Source organism: Ambystoma mexicanum, chromosome 1q, assembly GCF_040938575.1.
Source record: "Ambystoma mexicanum isolate Mex_15411 chromosome 1q, UKY_AmexF1_1, whole genome shotgun sequence".
NCBI lineage: Eukaryota > Metazoa > Chordata > Amphibia > Caudata > Ambystomatidae > Ambystoma > Ambystoma mexicanum.
In genome coordinates, this window is record NC_090922.1 from 1,155,339,235 (window position 1) to 1,155,366,427 (window position 27,193).

A 27,193-nucleotide genomic window follows, 5' to 3' on the forward strand; every position below is an offset into this window, starting at 1 on the left:
TTGCAGTCCGCCTTGCGGTTGCAAGTAATCTCAACCAGACTTGACAAATCAAAGGGATCATTTGGTTCAGAGATGGGTGCCAAGAAACAGCACGGTTTGTTTTCAACTTCTTCCAATGCTTTGACATTGGAGTTGAGGAAAGCAGGGAACAAATTGTAGGTTTTAGAACCAACAAATACAAAGAAACTAGCTATAACAAACCCTCCTTGTACATAGATTTTGTAATATGCCAGAGGAACCCTTATTTAAACTATTTGGGTGGGTGTATTCACCCCATTGAAAGGCAGATTTGAACCCTTGAGGGGAAGACAGTGGTATCTAGCAAACACTTAAAGATCAGCAATGTTTTGCTGCTGCCTAGTTAACAGTTAATAGATTTTGATGGAACTATTTGAACAGTCATGTGACCAGGCCCTGCCACTCAGTTTCTCCACCCAACACCTGTTTTCCCACCTTCCAGGCAACTACTTCAGGAGACCAGGCAGGCAACACTGAGGAGGCTTCTGGTCACATGGCCTACGTCCCTCCCACCAGCTTTGCCCTGCCCCTTGCTTTCCTTTCTCAACTCCTATCACAAGGGGCGTCTTTCACACGGGCAGGAAAAGAAAAGGGCAATTCCTGTTCAGACCAGAATGACCCAGAATCCCTTCTCCTCCAACTTCAGGTAAGCACTCTCAAATATATGTTTCATCCCTCTATCCCAATAGCACATCCCTACCATCACCACTCATCACCAACAATGCCACTTTACCAGTAAAATCATGGGCAATGCATTCGAGCAATCTCACTTGATTCACTATAGACTCCACCCACAACTGCAAGAAAACGAATGCTCACAAATGTCTATTCAGCAACCAACCATACAGAAGACATCGCCAACATAACCATGTGACTTGGACACCATCTTCATTACTGAGACCTGGATGACATCACCTCCTCCCACAGTCTAAATGTCCCAATCCCCAATGGCTACAGCATTGTACAACAAGAATGTCCAAACAAGATTGGCTGATGCCTTGACAACCTTTCCAAGGCATCATGGTCAGGCACCCACCTGGACAGCACCACCATTGTCTTTCAAAAATCTTTATTGCCACTTCTCACACTCCACAACGGACATTCACGTTTCACCTCATCTACAGACCATCCAAGCCAAACACCTCCATTGAAGACTTCACAAACCTTGTCACCACCATGTCTCTCACATGCCAACAACCTCTTCCTCTGTGACTTCAACATACCTAGCATCCCAGCAACCAAGTCAATGAGAGGCATCCAATGCCTACTGAGCACTCTGAACCTCACACACCACTCTAAAAGACCCAACTCACAGGAAAGGTAATATCCTTTATATTACATCACCGCCCACCTCCGATCACAGCTCTCCAATCCTGTTCAACTGGCCAGACCATCTGCCAATCCCCTTTCACATTTGTCACACAACTCCAGTCCAGTCAAACAAACTCATTATAACCCCTGCAAGCAAGCCTTCAGATCATTCAAGAACTTCCCAGTGGAGGCTCTCACCGTGGATCTCGGCAAACTCCAATTCACATGGGCCGATTTGCCTCTGACAAACCGGGAGTCTGACTCGCTCCACCGCAAACTTACCATCCCACCATCATAAGCAGCACAATTTCCCTTTCCCCAGTGAAACAAAGCACCCTCAATCCTAAACCCTTCGCATCCTGCCACACTCAATAACTCAACTTCAACAAACGAACCATCAGAAAGCAAGAGGAGAATTGGCAAAAATCCCACAGTGCTTCCAACCTTACCCTGCTCGAGAAACTGTGCTGCACTCCGACAACTGATGACCACTTCCAATTCCAACTACTACCAAAACACCATAGACAATGCCAGCAATGAAAGCAGATCCCTCTTGAAAGCCACCAAGCACTGAATGAACCCTCTGCCCCACCAACCCATACTTCATTCAATTGAGAAATCCAGTATCAACTTTTTTTCATCAATAAGATCAGCATGATCCTCCGAAAACAGACAACACAACTGACAGCACACTACAGATGCCATTTCACAAAACCACAACTACCTGGTCGACTTTCAAGACACTTACTATGGAAGACCTCACTGACATTCTAGATTCCCTCAAACAAACATTCTATGCTGACATCCTCCCTTTCTCTGCACTCAAGAAACTTAAAACTGAGGCACTCGTCCCTTAGCAGACAATCATCAATAGCTCCCTAGCTCAAGGCACCTTCCCATTGTCCCTCAAGAATGGACAATTCGTTGTGCTTCTGAACCCAGACAACCTCAGCAACTACTACCCTTCCTCCCTTTCTAGGTAATATACTTGAGAAAGCAGTAGCCATGCAATGCCAACAAATCAAAGCCACCAACCTCATTTATTCCTACCAATGTGGCTTCAGACCCAGATGCAGCACAAAAAAAGGCTACCATCAAAGGGATTGACAATGCCCTTAACCCCTTGCACTTCTCGATGATGGTCATCCATGCCTACGGATTCTCCTTGACCTCTCAGCAGCATTTGACACAGTGGACCGCCAGACACTCGCCGACAATCTACATTGCTGGATGGGGATCAGCGAGATCATCTTCAGGTGATTCAAATCATACCTTGCTAAATCGCTATTAATTTGTACAATTGGATTCCTCCAGATCATCAACTTTACCCATCTCCTGTGGAGTTCCGCAGGGATCCATTCTCTCCCCCGTGATTAATCTTAACATGGAATTGCTTTTTGGAAGTTCCTCACTCCATACAACATCCACTAAATGCAGATAACACATCCCTACCTCAGGATTTCCTCCATCGAAAACATAGGCTCAAGGCCTGATTCTCACTTATTGTCATGGATGTCCAGCTCTTACATGAAGATCAACTTCTCCAAGGCTGGATTCCTACCGTTGACCAACTACCCTGAATACGTGGACATTCAGACCTGGCTCACTGCTATGCACCCGGAGGGCTTTCCAGCTGCCCCCCCTGTGCCAAGTCCCTTTGGTTCAACATCGACTGACGCCTCTCATTCAAACAGTACATAGCAAGGAAGACTCAAACATTTTGCTACCAACTTTCTCACATGTCAAAAATCAAGCCCCTTATCCCAGAAAAGCTCAGATCTGCTGTCCAAGCCTTGATCCTCTCCCACCTGGATGGTGGCAATGCACTTTTGGAATGCCTTCTGGAGGAGTACCTTGGCTCCTCTGAGATGTGTCCTGCATGCTGCAGCACGGCTCAAGGCTCTACAAATTGGACTTCATCCCAACCCTCATCTAACTGCACAGGCTCCCGCTGCAAGCCTGTATCCTTTTCAAATCCTGCTGCGTGACCTACAAAGCTGCCACCCGGAAGTTCCCAAGCTACCTCACTGAGAAACTCAGCATCCACAGAGGGCTACAATCCACCAGAAGTAAGGAGATGTGCCGACTAACTCTGCCAGAATAGGAAAAAACAGAATGTGGGACCTTCTCTCTCTACACCCTAAGACTCTGGAACGTCCTCCTCATTAATATCTAGCTGCCTCGCTTCTACAGTTCAGGCAGGCGCTGGAGACCATTCTCTTCAAGGAACGTCTCCTCCCTAACACCTTGGTCCATACACCAACCACTCTCCACCATACCAGAGGCTGGTGATCTGAACGACACGGTTTCCTCCACTGGTTACTTGTAGATCCATTGCCACCAATTGCCTTCCCTTCCGGGTTAGATCCCCTCCTTTTTTCTCTGCTCCCTAACCTCGCTAGGATTGTAAAACACTCAGTTGCTGCCTGAAGCTAGGTCTACACTCAATAAATAACCTAATAATTTTAGGCGTGTACAATTCAATTCACCCTTGTGACTTGATATGCAATACAAGTGTCCAGTTGCATCTGAAAATGCAAAGTGCAACTTATTGGGATTTGTACATATGCCGCAAACAAGGGTGATAACTTCAGTGAGCTTACATAAAGGGGGAAAATACACAATGATTAATAGACGTCACAAGTAAATATAAGGAATTAAATTGTAAAGCAAATATTTAAGGTAATCGCACTCCACTAGGAGACCGTTCCTGGATGCCTAAAGTGCAATATCAAGTGCAGTCAAGTAAAGACTAAACCCAGATTTGTTTATCGCCCAGAAGCTCTTCAGGGATAAAGTATGCTCATCCATAAGTCCAAAGAGGGCCCCAGGCATCAGAACTGCAGCTTTACAACCACTAACAAGGCTAAATAGAGTTCTGCCTGGGACCAGATCCTCATCTCTCTGGCAGACAGACAAATGTAATTCTCTACAGAATGGTAATGCACATCTGTGAACAATGGCTTTTAAGCAGCCTTGGCCCAATCCCAGCACAAATTGGACATGGGCAGATCAGATGGCTTTTACGAATAGATGAAAGGGCTGACAAGGTTAGTCCACAACACAATGTATAGCTTGCAGTGGTGCATGTCAAAGCATCACAGCATCATGGATTCATTAATGAGAAAACAGGAAGAAACTAAACCCTAAAGAACATGGTAAATGCCAGAATCTGGTTAGGACTGAAAACTGCAGCATTTTTCACTAGTCCCCACATGAGCAAGAGTGTGTTTGGCACTCAAGCTGTGATGGGGAGTGGATGCATATTAAGAACCTCCATGCATGGTACAGACCTTACCTTTTTTCAAGTGTAGTTTATTACACTGAAGGCAGTGGAAAGTTCACCATGAGTCGGAAAATATTTTCTATTATTGAAGCTAGCAAAGTTGTAGCAAGGGATACTCACTGTCCATAAAATTGTGCAATGCAGTCAGCATCGGCCCATCTTGGGGAACATACGCAGAATAGGTCATCTCTTCCATCATTGGTGGCGACAGCCTAGAAGGTTGGACTGCTGTAACTGGAGCAGTGGAGGAATGATTAGGACTAACATGCTTCTTATGGCGTGCCCTGCAATTCTGAAACCAAACCTGGAAAGGGAACATTTAAAATAAAAGTGATTTGCAAACAAGAGACGGTATTATGACCCAATAGTGCAAGCAAAACTAATCGCAGTTCATGGACACCAGCACTCTTAACTCAAATTCTGCAGAGCTAAAAAGGTTGAGGATTTGGATATTTTACTGCTTGATAGGAGTTGGATTGAGGGTGGCGAAGAAATTATTTGTTAATGTTAAGTAGCATGGGGAATTATGGTGAAAGCACAATGGTTGCCATATTTAGCACCTATAGAAAAAAAGTAGATTAAAACGTGAAACTGTTTGAAAATTGTCAATAGAAGTTAATTGAACGTGTTTGCTAGAGGTTTACTCTGGCGCACAGCTTCTGAAAGTAGTCTCTACAACAAAAACATGCCCTTGCCGCAAGGCAACGTCCGATACGTTCTACACTGTAGAACAGTTTGGCAATTCTTTACTCTCAAAAAGAATTTCAATCTGGGTGAGGAAACAAAGGGAAGTACCAGATGCAAGCTTATTCAAAGTCCATTTGTGGCTCCTATTTTATTTAATGTTTGCTTAATGAATTCAACATCACAAAGGTCTAGCTAAGGTACACTTGTGACAGCCAGGTTATTTGCAGTATGAGCGGAGAAGAGAAGCAGCTTCCAAGTTCTTAGGAACATCAAGCAAGCTATCTGGCAAGCTAGCCATGGGCCGAGGCTACCAGCAAAATCTGGACCTACACTGAAGAGAAATGTCAGAACAAGAGGTTCTAGATCCGGGGTCTGAAACCTGTGAGTCTCCATGAATGTTTTGGCCTACAAATCCTATGTTCTCTTATCACAGACTATCCTGGCTGGGTCCGACTGGATTGTCCGTGCAAAATATCTGCAGAGCCAATAGCTGAAGGCTGAAGGCACCAGCCCTAGATAGACTCCGATACATTGTTGGTGCATTTTACAGAAGCCATTTCACACCAGAGTCAGGGCTCACACAGAAGCCACCAGTCCAACCTGGACTGCACCCTACTGACCCAGCCTGGACGCTATGCTCACTCAGACCGAAACCAGAGCCAAAACTCCTGCACTCCCTCCAGCACAACCCCAGACATCCTAGACATCCTAGACCCACCGTTGCGCCTGCCCGCGGGGCTCACAATGCTAATGCCTCACACCACGATACCTACAATGCAAAGACATGCCTGTTCATCCGACCATCCACCTCAAGGGAACCCAAATCCCAAAACTGCCTGCTCAGATAATGCACATGGTACCCACCAGCTGCATTCCCGCACCACACAATCAACAGGTCTGCCCGGATGCACAAAGCACCAAACATGTATTCACACTGGACTACTACTACCAGAAAAGACGCAGGCCTAAACTCTGTCAACGGAGCAATCCTCTGCCGTACCAAGATTTATAATTGTAATCACAACTACTTTTATCCAACACCCCAGGATATCTTGCCCCTCAAGAAGATTACCAGAAACACCTCTGTTAATGTGTCCTGTACCCCTACTACTGTGAACCATGTTGATTCGCCCCCTGCCTCCTCCACCATCCAGCTCCAGAAACACTATGAAATGTCTCGCCTATGCATACGCTTACCCGTAGATTCAGCTAAAGTAAATGGTTGCTATGCCAATACTACTGAAACTAATGTATGCCGTGCCAACAAAACAACTGCTATGCCCCAGCTGAGAACTCCTTCTGGAGTTGCCACCCCCACTACTGCCAATCTGCCTACCACTGCCCAAAACCAGATTAGCAACAACTGCCCCTGGTCACCCTAATCCAGAAAATAAGAGCACCCTTGGCAACAGCAAGCTACCTCTTAATTGTGCACTCCTCAACCCCCGCTCTCTCACAGCCCATGCACGTGACATCTATGACCTACTTGCGTCATACAACCTCAATGCCCTAGCCATCTCAGAAACCTGGCTGCAAGACACATCTGGCCCAGCCCTCTTTACTCCCAACTGGCTACACCATCTTTTGTAAAGACTGCTCCTCAAGCGGAGGAGGAGGGGTTGCCCTTCTGGCAAAGGAATATTTGCCCTTCAGACAGGTCAACTCCTCCCTTGAAAGAAGCAGCAACATCCTATCTCTACTGTCCATAATGCCCACCTGCACCATCTCAATCCATATTCTCCATCGCCCGCCCAGACCCCTAGCCAGTTTCCAAGAGAAACTCCTCCACATCCTGAGTGACAACATCAAGACCTCTTCAGAAACTATCCCAATGGGTGACCTAGGCCTCAATAATACTTATGATGCCCATGCCACCTCACTATCCAAAGCTCTGAAGACACAATGTTTCAGGATCCACCTCAACAACTCTACCCATCATAAAGGTTGCACAGTACACTGGATCACCGACCTAAACCGCCCTACTACTAGCAATTCTAAGACCCCCCCTGGTCCAACCACCACATTATCCACTTCTTCATCCCCTACTACCACCAGCCCTAGCCTGCAGCTCCCACAAGCTAACCAAAGAGCGCATTCTACCATATCTGGACATTCCCAAGCTCAAATCCATTGCCTAAAGATCCCAACAGCCTTGCAGACCTATATTCCTCCACATTAGCACTGGCCCTGAACACCATCACCCCCCCTCGAACCCCAGCGAGATAAAGCAGCAAGACACTCTCCTAATTCACCTCAGACCTACACGAACTCAGAACAAAAAAACAAAAAAACACAGGCATTATCCACATCGAAAAACAACCCCTCTGACTCCACAAAACTGGAGTTCTCGAAGACCTCCAAAACATACAAACAAGCAATCATCTCAGTCAAATCCAAAATAATTTAACTCAAAAATTACCAACGCAAAGTCAGACACCAGGGAAATCTTCTCCATCTTCAGAAAACTTGAAACTCCTGCAAACCTCCCACCCCTGCAGCCTAATTAAAGACAAAGCCTGGTGCACCAACATCCAAGCTCAACAAAATTGACACCCTCAACAAAAATGAAAATCACATCCATTCAAAGTGGCTCGTCCATACCTTACCCCACTACAGTCACAGCCCCTGTGGTAAACCCACAGGCACAAGATCCTTCTGTTCCACTTCAAAGATCTCAGAACTAGACGCACACACGATCATAAAAAATCCTGAAACCCCCCCCACCCCTCCAAGTGCAAAGGTGATATCTGCCCACCCTCAATCATTAAATATTGCTCTGATGCACTATCTTCCCTCATCACCAGTTTCATAAATGCCTCCATCTCAGGAGTGGTAGCATCTAGCCTCAAGGAAGCATGTGTACAGCCCCTCAAAAAACCTGCCTTGGACCCCCTGGTATCCAGTAACTACAGGCCCCATAACCACAGTCCCTTCCCTACTGAAAATATTAGTTAGAGCCACATATGTGCAAATTCAACACTTCTTTGAAACCTACCACATACTAGGACTATGCCAATGCGGGTTCCGCCATGGCACAGAATCTGCTCTGCTTGATGTAAAAAAAATATGTACAAGATCAAATACAGTGGCAAACCGGCCCTACTCCTCCTAGATCACTCAGCCGCCTTCGACCTAGTGGACCATAAACTCCTTTCCCACCACCTCACCGCTGCAGCCCACTTCTCACCTGAAGCAACCAAATGGATCGCCTCATTCCTTGAAGGGAGAGTCATGAAAGTGTTCTCGGAACAGGCCAGTGCAACCCCCATACCCAGCCCCTGTGGAGTCCCACAAGGTTCCTGCATCTCCCCCACACTTTATAACATATTCACCAGACCGTTCTTCGACATCTTGGACCGCATCAGCGTAGCCTACACCAACTGCGCAGATGACACCCGAGTCCCCCTCCCCATCTCCGGCAACTAAGCAGAAGACTCAAAAGATGCTCACAGTTTACACCACTATCCAAACCTGGATGGCAGCTAACCAGATTTACCTAAATGGGGATGAGACCAAAATCCTGTTAGTAGGCTCACCCGCAGTGCTGAAAAAAAAAAAAACAAAAAAAAAAAACTCAAGGACCAATACGCAGCCTTCATCCTAGACAACATCCAAATGCCGGTTTCCTCCTCAGTCAAGACCCTGGGGTACTACCTTGATGCCACGCTCTCACTGTCTCACCAGGTTAATGCCATAGCATCCACAGGAGCCTACGCGACCAAGCCAAGCTACTGAATGCAGTCAAACCCTTCCTCTCCACCGACAGCTGCCTCAGCCTCGCCAGAGCAATCATAGGGTCAAGGCTGAATTACTGCAACATCCTTTTTACCAGAACCTCCAAAAAAAAAACTCCAGAATCTGCAAGTCAACCATAATGATGCACTACGAGCTGCCCTTAGCATTCCCAAAAGAGAACACATATCCGCAGCCAGGAGAGCAGCCCACTGTTTGCCCATTAAAAAACACATCCAATTCAAAACCCTTGCCATCACCCATAAATGCCTCTCCAACACGGCCCCCCACCATCTCTCCCAAAAAACGACAAAAAAATAAATAAATCAAAAATAAACACAAAAGCCTGCTCCTCCAGACCCATAAGAACCCACTAGACCCACTGCTTCAGACAACCCAAACTTAGGTGCGCCAAAGCCAGAGGTTCAAGCTTTTCCTTCATTGCAGCCGAACAGTGGAATTCACTGCCACCCTCCCTCATAGCAGAACTATCCTACTGGGTATTCCACAGAGCGCTAGAAACACTTCCTTCAACTAAACCACCAGGCATCAGTAAACCCTTTTACCCATGCCTACTCTATATCGTATCATACTCTTACGTATAACCTGACTGCATATCTTAACCGGTGTATACTCAACAATCTGCTGTAACAGCGCTGTGATGCCCTCGGGCTGTTGTGCGCTTTATAAATGAAATACTTCAGCATGCCTTCTACCAACTGCACTGCATTAACCATTCATCAGTACTCTTATTAATCCTTCAAAACACCTTGAACTCAATATTGGTTCAGGATTTTACAAAGCAGCATATCAATTGTGTTACATTTACATTAATTTTCAAATCATTATTCAACTATTCTGCTGCAATATGTTGCTTTATCCAGGTTATGTAATTAACTTGTGACCCCAGAGTGAAAGTTGCCAAACAATATTATCTTAGAAAGCACATTCGATCTTGCTTGCAAAATGTTTCTAATACATTCCGGTCCACACCACACTAAACCTTTAGGCTCATTTCGCTTAAAAAGTAATTGTAACTTAGTTCATTCAGGTTCACAACCCATCATTTCTCATTTGCTACTTTTCTCACAAATTGATCTTCACAGAGAGCCCCTGTGGCTCTCCTGTCTAAAATGTAAATCAGGAGCATCAGAATCTCATGCCATATTTGAAATAATGTACATTTGCATGCAACCTGCATTTACTAACTCTCTTCCAACTGCAAAACAAATTGATCGTATTTCTGGGGCCTGGATAGTTCATTCCCTCCATTTTTTACTTCAGTGGTTTTGTCTGCCCCGCTAAAGCCATCAGCTCACAACCCATCAGGTTATTGCACCGGCTGCCTTCTTTGCCAACCATTTAGGTTTCTGTGCATTTGACACAGATTCTGCAGTTGTATTTATAACCCACGTTTTAGTTTATTGCAACTATTTGTGAATAGTTTGGCCGGTTTAATGTTCTAAACTTACGTTTCAACTTCTTGCTATGGACTGTAGAATTGCTCGTGTCCCAGCCAGTCTTGACAATTTATCTGTGTACAATTTGCCTGGATCACAACCCAGAATATAGATTGCATCACATGCACACACATTTTCACAGATTTTCTTGAATGGACACCAGTTTGCCATGTCCAATGAAGCTCTTAGAAACGTGGCTGCCAGCAGTGGGGCTCTGTTAAACTTGCCTGGGATTCTAAGCAGCTTTGACTTCATAAACCTGGGATCCAGCCTTAAATTGCCATTACATTAGCACGAACTGTCTGCTTACGTAAATTATACAGCGTGGAACATGCATACTTTCTATCACCACTAATGTGATCTTGCTTTTCCCTTGATGGGAATTCTATTTGGTCTCGGCATCATCAAAGACATGTGGTGCCTCACCACTTGTGTTCAAATGCTTGCACTTCTGTATAAACATGTCGTTTTAAATAATTTCCATTGTTATTGCTATGGTCTGTTGCATCCTACAGAAGTGTTAACAGGGACAGCAACTAAAAGCCAGTAAGAAAAATCAGGGCATCGGCTTTAAAAGAAACCATAGTTAAATGCTTTTTTTAAAAAAAATTAAAATTGTTTGCTGCATCTACAGCAACTGGGCTAAGGGCAATACCCCAATAGAGAACACAAGTAATCACTTCAATACGATGCAACACAACTCAAATTAGTTTAGACTATTTTGAAGTCTAAATGGAGGGTGGAGCTGGAAGGTGAAGGGATAGCAACCAGCAGTTCTGCTAAGCAGAGTGCATTCTGGTGAATGTATGAGGGGAATTGCAGGGTCAAGATTTACCAAGAATTGTGCATTCTAGACCCAACACGTCACATGATAATTCAAAGTATGCCAGACTGTTGCACATTAAACAGGAGCTTACCACACAAAGTTATTGGAACATGTGTTTCAAACTGGTCACATTGTATGGAAAGGTAAGCAGGTGTGGTTAAAATGATTCTCCTACTTTATGCCTTTGGCATCTTATACTGTATATACTTTAGCTCCTCTTGCCCAAGTGGACCAGGCATCTGGGTCTCCTGCCCAACATGTAACCCACAAATCATTAGCAGCTTAAAAACAGGTAAAGAAGGCACCCGAGTAAGCAAGGCTTAGAAGCAAGCACAACGATACAGGCAGTAAATGTTCAAACGTGAAAATGTCTCTCCTTCCATGCATGTTTCATAATCTTTTGATGCCATCAAGCTGTTGCAAGGGAACAGCTTCAGGCATATCTACCTAGACACACGAGGGCCTCTGTATCAAAGTTCACTCAACGTCTAATGTCTTCTGTCCACTGATTGTTTAAGCATCCCCAACTTGACACTGCAATTTGTTCAGTGGTTGCTGCGAGTACCAATCCACAGTCTCCAATATAAAGTGAGACATGTTGTTCTGCATCCCCACTACACGGATCTGGGCTGGCCCTTACAGGCAGTGACCAGAGCCAGCAGGTGTGGCCCTACACCAACAGCACGTCATCCCCAATTGGCCTTGGGATGGTTAGAGAACAGAGCTCTTCTCTGCCTTGGATGTCTTAGCCTCCCAGGCAGAGGACTAGGGATAGACTTTCCCCAACAGAGTTCCAAATGAACTCTTGTTATTTTGGTAGCCCTTTTAGAAGTCCAGAGATAAATCAAAAAATGTGGGGGCTCTCCTCTGAACAGCAAAATAACAGGAGCTTGGTCTAAAGCAAGCCTGCAGTCCAATCCCTGTTTTGTAACAAGTGCCCTTTGCCTTATGGGTTCACACCCAGGGTACTCTGCCTCCAGGAAATGGAGGCGACAGGAACAAGAAGAGCCACAAATAGAAACCAAGAGGGTGGGACCCCTCTCCAGACCTACTCTAACTACTCCAACTTCTCCCCCTTCCCATGCCTGCTGATTTCAAGTGTTCAGCACCCTGGTAGTAGCGTGACGTTTTCGTTAGGGCCGCCTCTGAAGGTCTTGTTCACAGGAGACTGCCGGGAGGGATGTGCCCATGCCCTGGGGACTGTGTTACCCTTCCTGCAGGAGAATTAAAGAGGCATCATCCTGGCTATCGTTACACATGGTTGTAGTGAATATAAATAGACAAATGCCAATTCACATCAGTTCTGGCACAACGGGACCTGCTCACTGAGCCGACACTACTGCAATATCAAATTACTGTGGCTGTATGAGGTGTGTTGTTGTATTCTTGCTGCCATGCCGCAAATAGGCATGGCTTATTAGGATTTATATGCCACCAGACTAAGGCCCTGCCTGTAGGAACTTTGTATTTCAGCATCAGTCAACAACACACGTGACCTTCCTGTGGAGGTTGTCTTAGCAAAGGTACACGTGTACTAGAATTTTGGCATGGCATATTTATGAAAGGGGAGTTGGTTAGCAGGCCCAGCTTTCAGTAACACAATTACCCTCATTTTAGTTTACTAAAAATCAAATGCCACAGCTTTCAGACCCAGGGATTTCTAGGATACCCCAGCATCCTTTATATTACATTTATTTTTAGTGAAATGTAAAAAGCATCAAATACATTGTTTTCCATATACTACAGGTTTTGGCATAGCACTGTAAAGATTTGGTGCAGTTCCAAGGTGTTGGCTGGTGGATAAATGACTTATATGCAAGTCATATCATTAAAGATGTGATGGTCAAACCAGCAATAATTTGGGTTGCGGATGGTGCCTTCTTTCAGCTTCGATACACCATTGCAGTCCATAAAGGAAGAGTTCCTGCTAGATTATATCATTTTTCCCGCAGTTCTATAGTCTTGTCTGCCTGGTGGGACCAAGGCTTACCAACACAGAAATCACCCACACATCAGTTATCTGAGGTAGAGAAGGAATGGACCGTTTCCTTGAATAATAAATAAGAAAATGTATAACAAGTGATGACTGGTGCCCAAATTATCAAAATAAGGTGCTGATGCTTTGAGACATTAACATGGAATTCACTCTGAAAGATGGGCCCATTGGCTTCCTTGCTGACAAGTTTGCGGGCCCTCGATTTGAAAGTCATTACAATGCCTCAAATATCAATGAGGGTGACTGAGGAACTAGGTGAATAGAACACCAAGTTGATAGTCAATGGTCGTGGCTCCAAATCCTGCATGAAAATCAGGGCCGACTTCAAATTTAGGATGGCTCAATTTTTGTGTTAAAACATGGCATGGGATAGGGGGAACCTAGGGCAACCCCAATGACTGGTGCAAACCAGATGCTGACATTTGTATGGCTCACACTGGGTTGATTGATATTTCCACCCACCCACGGATCACCATTTCTTATGCAGACGAGACAAAATATTTGTGTTTTTGTGGAATCATTTTGCTCAATATTTGTTATTTAAATTATTGACCTATGTGCAAGTAAACTGCACTGGCCAGAAGTAAAGGGCACAAAGGTTTCTATGTGCTATGCTCAAAATTGTACCACAACCTGGTTCAAACATGCTTAAATAGACCAATCAGATTTTCACTTTTGGTGGCATTAGTGGAGAGCAGGCTAGTCTGCAGAGAAATACATCAGCACAAACAAATGTTCAAACAATACTGGAAATATTACAAGAGTGTCCAAGCAAAATAACCCACCCTTGCAGAAAATTTCTTGATAAAGAAAAATAGTGACTTGCACCACTGTATATCATAAAGCAACAGCTCCCTCTAGTGGAGTGTTCTGTGCATTCGGGCAGCCTCTACCGCACATGACGGCATCGGACAAACACACATCTGGCCTTTTATTATAAGTAGATAGAAAATCAACCGTTTTTAAGGGCACAGACACTGATTCTCGGTCTCATCAGCCATGCTCCATGTATATACTTAGTAACTGTAAAAGCCACAGCTATATTGACGTGGTCTATGCAGAAAGCCATGGCCGACTCAACCCACCAGACAACAGCCTGCTTTGCAGAACTAGGTAATTCACTCGGAGGCCACAATACCTCTTAGAGAAGAACAGGAAGTGGATGTAGGACGCCTCCGTTGCCCCACACCATGGTCCCCCCGCCACTTCTTGGCAAACAAGCCCAGTTTCAAGCTATTAATATGCATCTCAACATAGTCTTTGTGCAAAACATGGACTCAGAATGTCCAAATAGGCCTCATAGCCAAAATCACCCTGGTTTCTAAGATAGCTTGTACCGGTGAACTCTTTGTCACAGGCTGCCACTATGGTGCCTAGAATATTCTACACGTTCCTGTTTGATAATCCCCTTGGCCTCACTTGTCAAGTCTACTGGGTTTAGCCAAAAGTGGCCTAGATGCAATCTCAACAGCCCTGTGTTACTGTGTTTCAGCCACAGAAGAGACCGCAACCCATCCAAGGACAGCATATGCTTCAATGCTTCTATGTAACATGCCAGTCGTGAGGAGGTCCACAATCTTCACCAGTATAGCAATAGCTTTAACATGTTAACATACATGACTAATTGAAGATCACACTCCATGCGTGTGCTTGCTCTCAGAGTGCTCAATTATCAACAATTTCAGGACATTATTTTCAATGATGCTCATCGGCTCGTCATTGGCACTGCCCCATATCTCAGCTCCATATGAAGCCAAGGTAAGTGCCTGGTACCGATAGAGCCGGAGTAATAGGTGGAGAATAGTCAATATAGATGTGACACAGTCGAGTGAAGATCCAAATCAGTAGACGTAGTACAGGTAAATCCAGGTTACCTACTTTTACATTATTTATATAGAATGAATTTGAGGGATTTATATACGAAACACACAGAAAATAGAAGGTAAATGCTAAAAATCACTTTGAATGTGTTACAACCACTAAGAGAACAAAGATACATTAAAGAGATACAGGTAAGCAACGTAAATCAGTAAATCCAATATTTGACAATACAAAGCAACAGTCTTGAAAAGACAAACATTTTTTACGTTGAGTGGCAGTTCTGATGCATCCAACTAATGTTTATCAAGGAGAGGTAAAATCCTAACTTCATGCAAAATAAATAATCCTAAATACACCCCATAGATTATGTTTCAATTCGTAAACAAGGCAAGGAACATCTAACAAGCCACAGACACTGTACAAATTAAGAGGAAAGATGTACAAACTGCATCTCAAAGAATTCAAACTGATCGGTGAAGTGGATTTTGCTAACCTGATGGGGGGTGCAATAAAGCAGATTCTCAGACTAACCCCTGCCCACCGGACATCTACAAAGACATTCATGGCAAGGAAAGACCTGCCTTTTTCTACTGCAAAGTAAAATCTTTATTGGGAACAACCACGCTATTTTAAGACTGCACATGTAAAAATTCCTCAACCTGCCTGGTGAAAACCTGAAGACATTACAGACCAATAAACAGAACTCTCCCAGCTAAAATCTTGGAAAGTTGAGTTTATATGTAAAATGACATAGCTGAGAACAAGATTCTGGACTATGGCTGACTAAGATTCCGACCAATCAAAGGAACAACATTTGCATTTTTATCCAATAGTGCTGTCTTTCAGGTCAACACATATGCCAATATCTCTGCCCCATACTCCTAAACATCTCATCAGCTTTAGACACCATGAACCACATATCACAAACCAACAGACAGAGGTAGGACTGAGCAACATTGCACTACAGTGAAGGGAGGCAATTGGCTTCCAGGTTATGACTTTAAGGATCAAATGTATGCAAAATAGCCTATGGAGTATAAAAAGAATGAGGCTAATCACCACTGCTCCTCAATATATACCTGGCCCCACAAGACACTTTAAAAGCTTGGCTCCCACCTGCTACAACTGTGCAGACTACACACAAGTAATTTTCAAAATTACTGCCACCCAAGAATAACACCCTTACCAACTACCTCACTCAACAATAAAGAAAACGAGTCAATGCAATGTATGGACATTTAAAAGAGAAAAACAGTAAAAGTATGTTGCTTTAAGAGAACAAAATATGTTCATTATATTATTACAGAGGCTTTCCATAAATTGTGATCCTCGAGAATTAGGGAATATAAAATACCTTGAAACAGGGTCAATATCTACTGGATGTTAACATGTTCCCAGGAAATAAATCCTAAATTAATTCCGATTGGGCTGTAGGCCTATGACCCATATGCTGTTGTCTGGCCCCTTATACTTTTGAGTGTATAAGGATGATTGTCACGCCTTTGTCTGGACCAAACGCTATTTGCTGAACCCCACAATTTTGATAGATGACACAGTAATGGAGAGAATCAATATGTGCACATTTGTAATTGTTAAAGTAATTGCAGGGTAGAAATTTGATTTCATATTCCAAGCATCGGTGCAGGCAGTGAGGGCCCCACAGCAAGGTTCACGCGACAATCTGAATCAGCAACATATTGAAGAGCCTGTGTTAGGCGGTGGCACAAAGAAAGGAAAAGAAAAAATAAACATTTTAAAATCAACCAACCTTCAGACAGGGATCCAACTTAGATCTATAGTCAAACCGTTCAGAGTCTGGCGATAGAGTTAGATTTAGGATAAACGATTGCAGTATTTTAAGCCTTCTGTACATAGAGAGTCCAGCTGTTGACCAAAAAGTGACTGGTTATTCAAGCCAAGAAAGTGAATTCTATCCACCTCTCGCATGCACAAGACCTCAAGATGTACAAGATCTGACGCACACAGATCCCCACTTTGCGTGCATTAACTCAATGTAGGTGCATACGACTGCTAACGAGGACAACAACACTGCAACTCCCAGACGGGGAAGAGCTTTTGGCTCAAAGGTAGCAGCCACACGTATTATTTACACGAGGTGCCTGCTCGCGACTCCCTTCCACGTAATCCACCACCATTGTGCAGCCACAATTGCAAGACCCCCAGAATGCCGAAGGGACTGGCCTGCACAAAGGAGAGTGTCGCTGCCATGCGGTAACAGCACGTGGTGTGATACTGTCAGGCAAAAACAAAACGCATGCTTTCCACCAGAGATTACACGGGCGGTAATGGGGGCATTTATGGGGCGCCCCGACTGACTGCGTGATCGATGATGAAAGGAAAAACAGCACAATGAGCAGCGTTCAGGCCAATTGTATGGGCCTGGGCGACCCAGACATTTGAACAGGAATATGACTACATTGCAACTTAATAACAAGTATGCATCAGTGATATTAAACAAAGTCTGGCTCAATCTAGTTTAGTTTATAAACAAAGTCCTTAATAAAAGGAGTTATCAGGAGCATTACCTTACCTACAGTACTAACAGGAGATTCACACCGTAAAACAACACTATTGGAAGGGACTCGGTCTCCCTCGATAAGTTAACACACAGTGTCAAACAGTGACTCACTCACTGGAGCACACATCGCTGCCTGGCTTGGCTTCTCATTCGTACTGAAAAAAAGGCTGAGGCTGCGCAGCAGTGCACTGCACAGGCAGGGCACATGCAGTTGCTTGTTCCCGGGACTGGACACGGCACGTTTCATATGCGCAGGTGCGGGGCAGTGGCTTAACAAAATGTGGGGCCCCCTGCAAGCCATGTGGAGGGGGCCCCCCCAACTCAGCAACAAATCACGGGTTGCGCCACACTCTGGGCCGGCCTAGATGATCAGGCTTGCACAATACGCACGAATATACTGTTGAAGGGGTATGCCACACACTGCACTAGGAGAAAGATATAAATATGTGTTTTAATGCAATATACAGCACACTTGAGAAAAATTGGCTAAAATGCCAGAGTGTTTGCAATGGTTTTGTAGGGGAACACCAATCCAATACATGCAAGTCACCAACAGTGCACAGGTACATTAATGCTTTGCTATTAACAATGCCATGCCACAATGAAAACATGTCCAACTGGCTGCACAATGTAGACCAGTGTAATACCATTACAGTAAAAGCATGCCAGACCACATTTAGACATACCTAGACTGGTTGCACCAAAATGCCAGTTGAAGCAATAACACTCGTCAAGAAGAGAAGGCACATTCAAGCCTGCGTCTCCGTAGTCTCTAACAACATGGCCAAATATCTGTAAGTAACTGGTCAATCCTGTTGCACTCTTTAACCCTGCTATTCCCTTCCAGGCCCTCTGTATGGCTCTGTTCTCTCATTTCTCTGCTAAAACGCAGGACATCCACCCACCCCCCAAATCTCCTCTTCCTCTCCCGCTTCCACTCTTGGTTCCCCCATTGGCCAGCTCTACTTCTCTTCCTCCTTTCTCCTCCTCCTCTCTGAATACCTGATGGGGTTTCTAGACAAGTCTGATCTATGAAAGCTTTTTCCAGACAGGCGCTACCCTGCTCCTCTAGAAACATGAAGGACCATAGTGACATCCTCCCTCCAGCCTTGGCCGATTTCTGTAATCACTCTTTCACCACTGGAATGTTCCCCGCTCATCTTAAGCACTCCCTTGTGCACCCACTCCTCAAGAAGCCGTCTGCCTTTCCTGCCTGCCTGGCAAACTATCTCCCAATATCCATCACCCCTTTCCTGGGCAAACTGTTGGAACCAACTGGCCATCTTCCAGCTTACTCTCCACACTGAATATGTTGGTTGTCTACATGACCAACCATCAGTCTGGCTTCAGAGCTGCCAGAGGCATGGAAACTGTTCTCCTGAACACCTGTGAAGATCAGTTCTCTAACCTTGATGATAGCATGCCTTCCGTTCTCATTCGCCTTGATATTTCCTGTGCTTTCGACACGGTCAACCACACCATCCTGATTAATTGACTCCATGAGATCCTGGGCATCACGGATCAGGCCCTTGAGTGGCTGACCTCTTTCCTCTTGGACTTCCCCCTACTAGGTGGGAATTGGTCCCTTTCTCCCCGCCACATCTCTCTATACCTGTGGTGTTCCCAAAGGCTCCATCCTCTCACCCTGGTTTTTCAACCTCTTCTTGGCCCCTTTGGCCCACCTGGGGCCTCATTCCGAGGCTGGCGCTATCCATGGAGTAAAGAGCACCATGGTAAGCAACCATGGAGCCATTTACTCCATGGAAATCCGGCATGGTGAATGGAGTAATTACCGGTCCATTCCAAGGTTGGAGGGACCGGTAATTCCCCATTCACCATACCGGTTCCCCATCCCCATTCCTGCCCCCATAGGGCTCAATGGGAATGGGGAAGGAGTAAATTACGGCACGGTAAATTACGGTGCCGTAATTTACTCCAAGGTCCCTTTGCGGGTTGGATTTTTAACGCCTGCTAAAAGCAGGCGTTAAATGCCAACCCGCAAAAGGGAACTCAGAATATGGTGGTAAGTGTTAACGGTCACCGTTGCCATTAACAGTGACCGTTAACCCTTACCTCCAGCCTCGGAATGAGGCCCCTGATCTCTTACATCTCCTCTTATGCAGATGACACTCCGCTTTCCTTCAGTCTCCCCTCAGACTCCTCTCTTCTCTCTCTCATTCCTATCAGCGATTCAGAATTGGTGCACATGCACTGATCTCTCCCTTAATGCCAGTAAGATGGAGATCCTTCTCATTGGGACCACTGCCCCTGCTTTCCCACTCACACTCTCTCCGCCCACCTTGGGCCATCTTCCTTCGCCTTCCTGTGAGGCACACAACTTGGTTGGCATCTTTGACTCCACTCTCTCTTTCACTCCTCACATCTCGGACATCGCCAAAAAGTCCCACTACCAGCTGCTCCTCCTCAAAAGGGACTCGTCCTTTTTCTACTTTCCCCCAGAAGCTCACCGTCTCCAGACACCTGGTTCTCTCTAGGTGGACTACTGCAACAGCCTCTTTCTCAACCTTCCTTCCTCTTCTCTCTGCAACTAATCAAGAACAGGACTGTGAGACTTATCCTTGGCCTCAAGCACAGGGATCATATCTCTCCAGCCCTGAAATCTCTCCACTGGCTCCCGGTTGCTGCAAGGATCAAGTTCAAGACCCTATTGTCCACAAAGCTTTCTGGGCCCAGGCCCACACTACATCTATCGCTCTCTTCCAAAACACCTTAATTCCCAAGCCCTTCGCTCAGCTACCTCCAACGCTCCAAGGGTTAGACGCTTCCCCAGGCAGAGAGTGGGGGGGGTAGATCTCTCTCCTATGCAGGTCCCTCCCTCTGGAAAGGCCTCCATGCCCCTCTCAAACTTGAGCCAGACCACCTGAAGATCTGGAAACAGCTCAAAACTTTCCTCTTCTCCTCTGCTTTCTCCCTCTCCTCTCCTGGCCTACCTGACCTACCAGTCTGCTGTACCGACTGGTTGCTGGGCTACCCTCAGAGTCTCACTATGTCCAGACTCTTTCTTGATCAGTCACCCCTGCACTGCCTCTGGGACTACCACGCACTTAGAAGCTGTAACTGTAACCCTACAGTCCCTTGTTCTCCTTGCACTGCCCAGAGCTGCACTGCCCTGGCTGCACTTAAGGCAATTGCTGCCCTGTTTTTCCCTCCCCTCTCCCTTGCACTTTCTGCCTCCCTTTCCCTGCTTGTTCGCACACCTGCACAATCTGAATGACACAAAGCCTAGTAAGATCGTTTGTCTTGTCCTCCCTCGATCTTCCCTTGCACGTCGTGTCGCAGCTAGAAACATTTCTGTACAGGCGCGTTATAAATGACATGACATATTTTATCACAGATGCTCAGAAAAATATACAATGCCCTAGTAAGAAATGACTAGTCTGGCATCACCCAATTGCCAGTCTAGCCAGGTAATTACACTTAACAGGACTGCTTTTTCAGAAATGCCCAGTTATAAAAATAGTTATACCAAACTGAGGAAGGACTAGACTGGTTGCACCAAAATGCCTCTCTAGCCACTAATACCACATATCATCCCTGCTCAGACTGGACATGGACAACCATTATGATTTGTCACACAATCCCCTCTCCCTCCCATCCCAACCTCCAAAATCAGCTCCTTGGCCAAGAATTACCTCCACGTCCCTCTTCCTTGTCCCAGAGCTTTCATATGAGGCTCCTTCACTCATAGGAAAGTACTGGGATGAGGAAGAGTGGGACTAGGAGCAATGAAGATTACAGATAGCCAAGTGAGGCATTACCTCCATGTACCTGTACCTCATCCCAGTACTTGTGTATGAGGCAGAGTGCCTCATACACAAGTAGTGGGGCAAGGAAGAATAGGGCTAGGAGTAATGAAGATTACCAATAAGTAATCAAGGCATTAAACACAAGTAGTGGTGCAACACCATTGAGTTGACTAGGATTCAGTACTACCCCCCCCCAAATGTTGGGCTATATTGACTCGCCCTGGCTGACCTTTAGAGCAGTTGCCGGACAGAACAGGACAAAGATGTTAAACAGCACCTGGGTTTTGCTGTTAACAAGAGCCCAGCAATTACTAACAAAGCATTTCACCATTAGTACCTGCATTCAAATGCCAAATTGTTTAGCCAATTGAAATCGTGATGTGGGTTTAGTACTTGCACACTAAGGGAGTGATTGGAAGGGTAGAGAGGGAACAGAAGATCACTCAATTCTCGCAGTAGTCCATAAGTGGGAACTTTAAACCTTAAAGGAGAGAGTTAACTGCTTGTAACATTGAAGCTGCACTAGAATAGTCTCATTAAAATCCATAAAGAAATTGGATGACCCCACACAAATAAGTTTGCCCCTCCCCCAACGCCCGTGAAGTTAGCGCCTCTCCCAACATTTGAAGGGTTAGCCCCCCCCCAAAAATGTAGGTTTTGTTGCACCCCTGAACACAAGCACACACACCATTTACCATATTCACACATGCAGACCCAGCCATCCATACATTTAAGTGTGCACTCTTACACCATACAGGCACACCCAGGCATTCACCCGTACATTTAAGTTTGTACCCATTCACCATACACTCACACCTGCACCCATCATGGGGTTAAGGGGAGCCCTATTGCTTCAAAAAGAAATTGTTTATTTTTGACGTCACGTTGACTTCATAAAGAAATGGTTTCCTTTAAGGACTGAACCATAACAGAAATAATTGCTTTATGAATGCAGAGTGACTTCAAAAAGATAATGGGGGTAATTATGACCCAGGCGATAGCCGTGCCAGTAATGGGCAATTACCAGTGCATTACAGCCCCGGTGGACCCAGTAATTGCCTATTCCCGGAAAATACTGCTCCCCATTCCCATTTGAGTCCCATTGGACTCAAATGGAAATGGGGAGGCCGGATGCACCGGCACCATTCCTGAATGGTGCCGGTGCATCCGTTTAGTTATCGTGCCGGTGCTGTTCCTCCCACCAGGTTAGACCTGGTGGGCTGAAAGGCACCCACTTTCATAACTCTGTTTGCCGGTGAGGAAACAACGGTACCGGCAAGCTTACCGGTACTGTTGTTTCCGGACTGGCAAACTCAATGAGGCCCACTGTTTCTTTTTGAAGTCATAGGTCTTCCCCACCCCATGACATAAAGGCCTCCAGCCTAGGGTTTTCCATTGCATGGGGTGGGTGGTCCCTCGGTTTTCAAAAAGAAAGTTTATTTTTGTAGTCCTGCCTTCATAAAAGACATTATTTCTGTTAAAGAAATTATTCCTCTATGATTGCGAAGTAAAATCAAAAAGAAAACATTTTCTCATTTTTTTTTCTCCAAGTGGGGCCCCTCCCAGGACATGTGCTGGTGCCCCCCGCACCACGGGGCCTGCTGGGGCCCCCCGTTACTCCAGTGGCGCGGGGCAGCATTAACTTTCACAAGCAAGCTTACAGTTACATGACCACTGCAGCCTGTCGTATTTTACACGCTGCGAGCAGCATAATCTGGGGGATAAAAGCTATTACACCCCCGCCACTTAAAATTGTGGGGGGGGGGGGATTTGTCCCCCCCCCATGCCCTGTCCTTAACTCATTCTCCTTGGACGTTGCCTTCTGCTAGCACTTCTGGGTTGATTGCACTGGTGTGTCTCCACAGCGCTTCTGTGTTTGCGCACATCTATTCAACTATTCACTTATACCTCTCCCTTGCAGTGCTTTGATCTTTCACAGGCCTTGGAGGCATTCAGATAATTATATCCACCCTACCTTCCCTGGGAGACACTAAGAGGCTGTACACACAGCTGTCATTAGGCAAGTCACCAATAAATAAACAAAAGCCAGTCATTTACAACAGAATGCTGAGAAAAAAAAATATAATTCTATTTGGAAAAGGAAGAGTTTAATCACTTTTAGGACCGTCTCCATAGCAGCTCAAAACAAGCATTGGCAATGCCAACAGTTTGAGCCTTTGACAAAACTGTTGATTTGCCAATGCGTGTTTTTAACAGGACTTCAGAGAAGGGCACGCAGAGTCCTTATAAATCCTGTGGCTGAAGGCAGACGTGTAAAAACATTTTTATTACACCAGTAGTGGGTTGCCAACTCCAGTAATTAACTAAGAATGCTTTGAAAAAATACTGGCAGGCACTTGAATGCAATGCTTGATGGTAAAGTTTGATTAAAGTGAACTCCGAGTTCCCACGAGGAGGCGTTTTGGGCAGGGAGGGGCACGATCTGGGTGGGAATGCCCATAGGGATTGACATGGCCATGGGCATTCAATGGGTGGGCACAACACCTACAGGCTGTGTGTCCCTCCTCATATGCCATTCCTCACCATCTGAACTTTAATGCAATAGTTTGGGCTTAAAGGTGTCACAAGCACCACCGGATAGCCAAAATGAAAAAATGTTGCAGCGCCCCCAACAGACTGGCTTGTTCGGACTCCCTCACTATGCTTCATCACAGGCCTTCAATACAGGCAAATGTGTATGTGTCTGCCCCGTTAAAAGGTTTAACAGTCACTACTAATGGAAAGTTGATCATTAATAACTATTGGCTTTGCAATGAAAACCCATGGTCTTGGATTGTAATCTCAGTCAGGCTGCACTGCCCCCGTTTGCAGTGGAACCAAGCCTGATTTTCATGTGGTATCCACTTTCGCATGATGGGTGAAAATGATAGTTTTGGGAGGTAGCCCTGAGCAAATCCATTTATTTAAAATCTTCCACCTGGCCCGGGTCAGTTTTGCATAAGTCTTTCCTAGAAAGCATGATTTAGCTTATTGTACTGTAATTGCGTGTTCTGGTTCCTGGATGATCAGGCATGTAGCAGCTCAATGAGCAGTTGACTGTCCTTTGAACCTTGCCATCAGATGTGGCTATTCATATATTGTGCACAGCATATGGGGTGTCTTGGTGATTTAGTCTAACACAACCTTCATCCCTCATCACCTTTTTTGTCCCTCCATTAATTTGCTTGTCCACAGCCTAATATCTCATGTTCCTATAATTTCGTCTCCCACAAATACATAGATCAAGGTCCGACGACAACCGGGAAGGGTCACAATACGCCACTTCTCGGACAAGGTTAGATGCGTAAGACCCGTAAGGTGATCAATGGGCACAGTATAAACATTTAATAATATAAACACATTGGTGTCAATAGCAAGCACCATCCATGCCCTAGGAGTGCAATGGTGAAAACGCTTACCAAACATAGGACGGAGCATTTCGGAACAATTTATACTTTAACACCTCCCCTGGGGTAAGATCATTGTGATGGCTATAAAGCCTTTGCATAGTACAGCAATATATTTTATCATGGCTTTATTTATGATGGTAATCGAAAGCAATGTGGCATTTTAGCAGTAATGGTTTTGGAAGCCTGTTAAGCAATTAGCAAATCTAAATGACCACCACCAGGCAGTTTTCTCATTAAAGTATACAAGTCCCAGTACATATTTGTAAGGAATTGGGCCAGGTTAATTCTCGCATGGATAAAAAACAATGGCAATGACTACCTACCGGATATAAAAATACAAGGATTTGACTTGTAAATAGGTTTTGGCGCAGCCATCATAATTGGGCTGGGGGGGGGGGATCGTCTTTGGCAGCCAGACCACCAGCTGCAAGATCGGCTCGAGTGAGCAGGCCGGTTTCCCTTTGTACTGTTCAATCGAGCTACAGACGCCCGTGGTCATTAGAAAATCATCTTGTAGGCTATTCGTCGTCTACAGAAAGGAGGCAACAAAAAGAGGACTGGGGAGGAAGGGGTGTTGCTGCTCATCAGTCTCCTCCTGGGCCGGTTTGCTTTGGTCAGTGGGCAAAAACGGCACATTTGTTCTTTTCTACCACTGCAGAGGTTTTGGAGGTTGTGGGCAGCAATATGGGATTGTTGTCAAATTAAATCGCCGTAGTGGCACCATCTACAGAGGAAGGCCCGGTTAGCGTGTCCCGCGGGAGTGTGTGAAGCAGTTCCTTCATGTTCAGAACCGGCAGCGGTGGAAAGCCCCCTGCAGAGGGTGGCAGGCAATGAGCAGCATCTGAGCCTGCTTCTGTAGCCTCTTCACCTGGGACGTTCCCCAGAAGGGGATCGTTGCTCCACACTGGCACCCTCCCACCTTCTCTCACACATGCGTGAGCTGCATAGAAAAAAAAAGAACGTGGGGAGACGAGAAAACCTGCTTCTGTGAAAAATCATTCTAGTGTCGACACTTGCTTTCACGCCTCATCAGTGGAAGCCACAGTGCCATTGCCACCATCCATGCAGCCCTGAAATGTGTGAGTGGCGTCTACATGTTGTAAACACACAGGTCTTCCCATTTAGGTATTGTACTTGTACCCATGAGTTTACTTTACCTTGCCTGATATTATAATACATGCATTAGTAGCCACAGGATCTCGTGGTGGGGACCCGGGAAATGTGGGAGGACCGGAGGGTGTGGGAGGGGCTAGAGTGCCAGGCTTCGCTTCCATTAGCAGTTTTCAGATTGACTCTTATCAGACAATATGGACAGATTACCCAGTTTTGCTTTTTCATTGCATTATTTTATTGAAAGTGATTTTTTTTTGTATAGGAGATTCAACATTACAAAAAGGCCATAACAGAAAAACAAAAATTAATTTCATGCATTTAGTAAAATTGTGTTAATTACAATACCATTTGACATCATGTATTTGAAAAATTATATATCTCTAACCAAATTTTACAATTGATTTTGCAAAAGGAATGTGGTTCCCTTTGGAGGGTCATGGTATCTTTCCCATTCCAAGATGACCACTAGTTTTATCCTATTTCCAGGGAGCTTCCTTAGAGACAGTTATCCAAGATGTCTGCCTCCGCTGAAGAGCTCAGAGCTGAAAGAGGTCCAGGATGGGCAGGAATGGGTGGGATTAGCACAGCCACGGGCAGGGAATGAAGGGAGTCAATAACTGAACTGTGTATCCCTCCTCAAATGTCATTTCCACTGAAAAGCATTACAGACCTGCATTCAAAACACATATGTGAAGCCCTTATGTTGAAGCTCTTATTTTGAATTAAAATTGTTCCCGCTTAAAGGTAGCGCTTTCAGAGCCACCTAATAACCCTAACTAAAAATGTACATTATCCTAATTTAAGACCCATTCAATGGTTTCCAGACAGCTACAGAATTAGGACAATGTTTCCGAATTGCAGAGAACTAGGTCTTTTGAACACAGGTCTACTTGTACCTTAAAGGTGTAATGTGTAATGGGAAAGATAATGAGATATTGTACTGCTTTATGGCACAATATTGGGAACTCTCGCTGTTCTTTTTTAAATGGACTGCAGGCGAGGGAAAGGCAGTCTTTTACCCACAGTCGAAACTGTGATCAGTTGATTGCACTTCAATGAGAGATTGCCTTTTATAGGTTAAAAAGGCAGAACCCTCCTAACATTTGTACCGGATCGGTGTATCGCACACAGATTTTTGAAGGTCTTAAATCCAAATGAGCTCTCTTACCGGAGTATTGGGCCCTGCAAAGTGCCTTAAACTACCACTAATCTCTGCAGCTCTCAAAC

General features: G+C 45.2%; 1 protein-coding gene across 3 annotated transcripts in view; it reads right to left on the bottom strand.

The window, feature by feature from the left end:
- Positions 1-27,193, bottom strand: part of LHX8 (LIM homeobox 8) — a 209,369-nt gene that overhangs the window by 45,674 nt on the left and 136,502 nt on the right. For all 3 annotated transcript variants that reach the window (XM_069641902.1, XM_069641901.1, XM_069641900.1), the window contains one exon: positions 4,736-4,919. In XM_069641902.1, the coding sequence (XP_069498003.1) occupies positions 4,736-4,919 (184 nt within the window). The remainder of the gene's footprint in view (positions 1-4,735; positions 4,920-27,193) is intronic.